This window comes from Echinops telfairi, unplaced genomic scaffold, assembly GCF_000313985.2.
Source record: "Echinops telfairi isolate 266 unplaced genomic scaffold, ASM31398v2 ScPeMD7_5;HRSCAF=22, whole genome shotgun sequence".
NCBI lineage: Eukaryota > Metazoa > Chordata > Mammalia > Afrosoricida > Tenrecidae > Echinops > Echinops telfairi.
The window spans coordinates 37,250,035-37,256,510 of NW_022103901.1; the positions used below are offsets into that span (position 1 = coordinate 37,250,035).

A 6,476-nucleotide genomic window follows, 5' to 3' on the forward strand; every position below is an offset into this window, starting at 1 on the left:
CTTCATAGGAATTGATTTGCGTCATCTGCTGCTGCTGCTGCTGCTGCTGCTGCTGCTGCTGCTAGGTGCCATCGAGTCAGGCTCAACCCATAGGACCTTGTGCACAACAGAACGAAACACTGCCTGCCCTCCGCCAGCTTCACGGCCACTCCTATGCCTGGCCCATGGTGACAGCACGCGTCAGTTCATCTCAGTGTTGCCTTCCTCTGTTTCTTCAGCTCCCAGGAACCCCATCAAACTGTGCCAGGGAGGGATCCTGGGCTGTCTTCTTCCCAGGAGTAATTTGCTCAGCCATTTTCCCACAAAGCCTCTGCGTGGGTTTGAACTGTCAACCTCTCCGTCCGCAGCTGAGGGCGTCACCATTGTGCGGCCAGGGAACCTGAACCAAGCACCACGTGAGGTCTGCTGCTCCAGCTCTTAGGTTGGTTCGTGGAATCCTGGCCACGCCCCTTGTGGGTTTGACGTCTCACTTGGATGGATGTGGAAACCAGGCTCTGGAGTCCCAGAGGGTCCCAGCAAGTCCGGCAGCCATGTTTAGAAACCCTGTGTAGAGTCACTGTGAGTCAGGGTCCACTCCGTGGCAGAGAGATTCTGTTTTGGAGCTGGGTGGCTCAGTGAGTTAAGCACTGGGCTGCTAAGCAGAAAGAAGAGGATCTAATCCGGTAAGGACGGACAGCCTCAGAAACCCACAGGGGCAGTTCTACCCCTTCCGAGGGGGCAGTCAGAATGGACTCGATGGCAGTGAGTTTGGGTTGTTTATACAGGCACACACACACACACACACACACACACTCGTAGAGGTATAGATACATGCATTAGGCTGCTAACGTCAAGATCAGCAGTTTGAACCTACCAGACGCTCCTGGGGAGGAAGACAGGGCTTTCTACTCCCATGAAGAGTTGCAGCCTCCCACACTCACAGAGGCGCTCTCTTCTGCCCCATAGGGTCTCCAGGAGTCAGCATCGACTGTCTGGCAGTGTGTTGGTTTGTTGTAGGGTAATGCGGTTTGTAGCCCTTCTCACACTCGTTTGGCAGTCCTTGGCTGAAGGTAAACAATGTGCCAAGCCAGGCTCGCTGCTGGCTGTTACAAGCAGTGGCAAGAGGGATATGGCCACTGTCCTCCTGGACCCCATAATCTAATGAGGGAAGTAGGGTTTTCCCCCAAAAAAGCCACCCCAGCTGTACCAGGCGCAGGAGTTCAGAAAGCCATACTGGTGGGGCGGACAGCGGAGGTCCAGGTGGAGGGAAAAGCATGTGCAAAGGCCCTGTGGCAAGAGGAAACAGCCTACTCCAGGAATGGGCCCAAGGCCCGGAGAGTGGGAGAAGGAGGCGTCAAGAGGAGGATGGAGTTGCAGGGGGCCAAGCCAGGCTGGTTGTGCTGTCTTTATTCTAAGATTCACATGCCCAAGCCTCAGGGAATCATGCAAACACAATCCCCACTGTCTCAAGATCTTCAAAGCTCAGTCTCTACAGTGTCTTGCTGGGGCTCTGTCTCCTCACTGGGGGGTGAAGTATCAGCACACCTGCTCCACAGGGTGGATATGAGAAATACATGCAGACACACAGTGAGCTTGGGGCCTTGCACACGGTACGTCTAGCAAACACAGGTGATCACATGTATTCCCCTCCTTTCACAGCCCATTCGCTTTCACTCCTCATCCCTTCACCCTTCTCCGGGCCCCAGACCCGGCGCCCAACACTGGGGAATCCCGAACACCAGAGAGACCAGCAACCCTGGAGCGAAGACAAGTGTCCTTTGCCTCCTAGTGACACTGCAGGTCCAGTTTCTGACCACCGCACAAAAAAAAAAAAAAGGCAAATCAGGTGAATGTTTAAAAAGTGGTGGTATGGCGGTTACACACTGGGCTGCTAACCACAAAGTCTGCAGTTCAAAACTATCAGTCGCTCCATGGGAGAAAGATGAGACTCTCCTAAAGAGTTACAATCTTGGAAACCCACAGGGGGCAGTTCTACCCTGTCCTGTGGGGTCGCTATGAGTCAGAGTTGACTCGATGGGATTGTTTTGTTTGTTTGTTTGTTTGTTTGTTTGTTTGTTGACACCAGGCTGCAGCCTATGGAGTGTGACAGCACAGTGGTGAACATGGAGCAGAGAGACATGGAGCAAGCACATGCTGTCGGGAAAACAGGATAAGAGATGCCTTCTGATGGGGGGGGAGGGGGCACCGGGGACACAAGCCTTCCATTTGTATGTATGTGGGGAGAGGGGTGATGCAGTATCTACGACATGCAATAGAGTGACGTAAGCCTGCACATGCTGGGAACTGTGCTCACCACTTGTGACTTGGGCACAGTAACCCCAGAACAGGCCTCTCCTGCCCAGCCCTCTGCCATCTCCCCAGGAGCTGCGAGTTCCACGCTCACTTGGGCACCTCCTCTGGCTCCCACCCGCTCCCCTGTCACATCACTTGTCCCTCTGGAATGCAACTGCCCGCTCCCTTGTCTCCCGTGCGCTCCTGGGGCATGGCCTGGCTCATACTCGTCTGCCCCCACTGCCTGCCACTAGAGAGCCAGGTTCCCAGTCACCACGCATGCCACAGGTGGAAACAGGTGGGAAGGGGAAGCCCTATCTCCTGACTCTAACCACTACCCTATACCACCATCCACTTCTTCCAGCAGTTGGAGGAAAGGCATCAGGACCCAGGGTGCCCCTCCTCCTTCCCTGTCCCCAGACTCACTGAGCAGCTGTCGGCTGGCGTCGCTGACCGTCACATTCTCCTGCCAGAAGGGGTTCATCAGTGGTGTGCATGGGGTCCGGGCTGGACAAGGGAGAGACCAGTGGCAAGGGCCACAGAGGGCCAGCCTGACCCCTATCCACTCCTTTGCCCATCTCCCTTGAAACGCTCCAGCATGGTAGGAGGGCTTCCAGCTGTGGGCAGAGCTGGGCAGCTCTCAGATGGACATCTGAAGCCCCAGTCCTCTGCCACCATGCTCCCAGACACAGTGACGTCACCAGGACGGGTGCCCCCACCCCACCCCACCCCACAGCCCTCCTCCTGTGCCAGGCCATACAGAGGTCTTAGTAATGTTCATTACCAAGCGGTGTGTTTGTGCAAAAAAAACACTTAAATGGAATGATTTTGTCACTCGCGACAAAAGGACGTGGTGAAATCTTTCTACACTGGATCACAACATTATGTAACTCTGAATGGAAGTTTTATTTTTAACTTTCTTCTCCTTAATACCTTCATTATTTTTACAACCTATTGATAGACATTTTTAAAAATCGGCATATGCCGCCAAAAACCTGGGCGTGAAGAATACTGTAATGCAGTAAGTACGACAGTTCTGACCAAGCCCAACTAATCCCAAATTCACTGCTATCTAGCTGGTTCCGACTCACAGCGACTCTATAAGACAGGGTAGAACTGTCCCTGTGGGTTTCCAAGAACTCTCTCTTTTTTTAAAGGCTGTAATTCTTTATGGGAGTAGAAAGCCTCATCTGTTCCCCATGGAGGGACTGGTGGTTTCGAACTGCTGACCCAGTGGTTAGTAGCCCCAGTGTTTCTCTTTGTCCTTAGACAAACATATTCTCTTGTTGTAACAACACCCCCCCTCCCCAACCCGGAAGGTCTTTCTTTCTGCGGACCCTCTACACAAAAATGTTACCGACAATCATTCTGTGTGCCCCTTCCGACTGCTTCAGACCCAGCCCTACTGTCCCCTAGTGACGTCACTGGCCCCATACCTTATTTGGGGCTTTAGATCTTGAGAGCTTAGGGGAGAGGTGCCCCCTCTCCCGCAAGCAACAGGTCCCAGGTGAGCAAGGAACGTTCTCCACCCCAGCCTCCCTACCCTCATCCCGGACCACGGACACCCTCTCCCCAACCGCAGCTCCCCGCCTCCTTACCCCGGCAGGTCCGCCAGAGGCCGGAATGCGAGCTCAGAGGCTCGGGCTGGCTGCGGTTGGCGGCTTCGCGCGGCCCTGGGCCGCTGCGCTCCAGCCGCTGGGCGTCGATGATGTACCAGAAGTCCGTGCCCATGGCGGCCGCCAGCAGCACGAAGCTGAGCGCCCCTGTGAGCGCCGCCACGCCGGCCAGAGCGCCCAGGTGCAGCCGCATGGCAGAGCCGGTCCCCGCACCCAGACCACCCCGCTGGCCCTGTGGACCTCCTGGCTGCGCCCGCCGACCCCCGCCGCGTCGGGAGAGGCTGGAACTCCGGCGCCAGCTCCGCCTCCCAGCCCCTCAACTGCTCCCCGAGTCCCGCACCGCCACCTTCAGCCCCTCACCTGCAACCTCAGACCTGGACAGACGCCGCCTCGGACTCCACCTCGACCCTCAGACCCCTCCCCGTGTGCCTTCAGGTCTTCACCAGCACCCTGAGAGCACGTCTGTCTGTCCTAGGACCCCACTTTCAGGCGAGACCCCTCTTCCCCTCCAACTTCTCCCTCCTCCCTCCCGGGGCCTCTAGCCGCTCCCCACGCTGCCCCTCGACACCAGCCCGCAGCCCCCGCCTCCGGCCAGCACTGCAGGGTCTCCCTTCCCTGGCCCACCCCCAGCTCCCACTCCGCCGGGGCGCAGCACTCAGATGCCCTGCACGCAGGCAGCTGGAAGGGAGGGCGGGGCCTTGAGGCATCCTTCAGAGAACCAGGGGGGAGGTGACGAAGGAGGGGCGGGGCCCCTTCAAAGGACCTTCTCCTCCAAAGTCTACTTTCAATACGCGCAGCCACGGCGTCCTGGCCACGCCTCCCCAGCGAGAACCTCTCCCCCTGGGCGCTCGCCCTCAGCCCTTCACCCCTCCCGCCACCTCCGTGCCCCAGTGCGCTCTCCGCGGTGCTGAAATCGCCCCGCGCCCACCTCTGCTCAGCGCTCTACTCCCAGCTGCCAAAGCGCCCCACGAAATGTGGTCGCCATATACTAAAAACACTAAACCCGTCCGACTGCTAGAGGCTAGGTACAGGGTTTCTGAGACTGTCAATCTTTACAGGGGCAGACAGCCTCATCTTCCCCCTAAGAGGGGCTGCCGGGTTTGAACCATCAACCTTGCTGTTAGTATCCCAACGCTTAACCAACAGTGCCACCTGGGTTCTTTAAAACACACTTTCAATTTCGTTTTCAATTCTCACTGCCATCCAGTCAGTGCCGACTCAGCGACACTCTAGGACAAGGGAGAACCGCCCCCTCCCTGGGAGTTTTCATAGACGCTAACTCTACAGGAGTAGAGAGCCCCGTCTTTCTTCTGTGGGGCAGCTGGTGGCTTCGAAATGTCAACCTTGTGGATCGCAGCCCCACGTGTAACCACATCACTGCCTGGGCTCCTTGACACACATACTAGTACTGTGGAATATCTTTCAGAATAAAGAGAAATGGAGTCCCGGTCCCTGCTACAAAATACATGACCTTGAAAACACCCATCACCACCACCATCCTCATCCTCATCCTCATCCCACTCCCAGTGAATCAATTCCAACTCATAGTGACCCACAGGGAAGCAAGCAGCCTCATGTTTCCTCTGACAAGAGGGTGGCGGGTTCAAGTCACTGGCCTTCAGGTCCCCAGTCCAATTCGCAGCCCACTCTGCCACCAGGCTGAGCAGTCAGTCACAAAGGCAAATAGTGTACGATCCTACACTTCAGCAATATCTAGAATAGACAGATGCATAGAGACCAAAGATAATCCAGCTTCATGATTGTCCCAAAAGGGTGGGGATGGGAGATCAGTGTGTGGGAAGCCATGAGTTTAGGGTGATGGGAAAATCAACATTGATTACTGGCGATGGTTGTCCGACATGATTAATGTAATCAGTGCCACTGAATTGTCCTGGGGGGAAAATTGTTGAATTGTCCAGTGCCGTAATCTATATCTACCTAAATTACTTATGTGTAACATATATGTATATTACATACACACCCAAGAGGGCTTTTAAAAAGGTCATGAAAAAAATAGAATTAAAAGATACTGGTATGCACCACCCCCTGCTTATAAATGTGAAGCCTATTCATAAAGGAAAGTGTATCAAACTGCAGAAAAATGTAACAAAAAGATCACCCATTATATATCGTTATCCCAAACTACTCACCATTACAATTCTGTGCAGGACTTATGTATACACGCACAACTTCAATACGGTTGAGGGAACACTATGCAATTTCACACTTCATTGTACCTCAACATCATGACCCAAGAATTGTTCTAGGCTTACTGGATGGACTGGGACTGGTGGAACCCCGAAGACCTTTATTCACCATTCAGGTCTGGAAAGGAATTCACTTCCATGGCGTAATGTTCAGACAAACAATCAAAGAACAATAACATAGGGAGATACACACACCTTAGATTAATCAAACCTTCAAGATAAAAGGGGTAACTTTTACCCAAGGGCAAAGTTCAGAAAGGTTAGGAAAAGAGGAATGGAAACAAGAAGCAGAGGGAGGGCATGGGACCCAGGGTGTGACATTATGGGGCCAGCCATCAGGGACATGAAACAAAAGACGATGTTGAAAGGAAAACTGATCTAC

At 54.3% G+C, this 6,476-nt stretch overlaps 1 protein-coding gene across 1 annotated transcript in view; it reads right to left on the minus strand.

The window, feature by feature from the left end:
• The window catches only part of TMEM114 (transmembrane protein 114), a 17,327-nt gene extending 12,978 nt beyond the window's left edge, over nt 1-4,349 (minus strand). The window contains exons 1-2 of the mRNA XM_004705848.2: nt 3,870-4,349; nt 2,698-2,778 (exon numbers count right to left, since the gene is read on the minus strand). Of these exons, the coding sequence (XP_004705905.1) occupies nt 2,698-2,778; nt 3,870-4,080 (292 nt within the window). The 5' untranslated portion in view covers nt 4,081-4,349. The remainder of the gene's footprint in view (nt 1-2,697; nt 2,779-3,869) is intronic.
• Nucleotides 4,350-6,476: the final 2,127 nt, after the last annotated feature.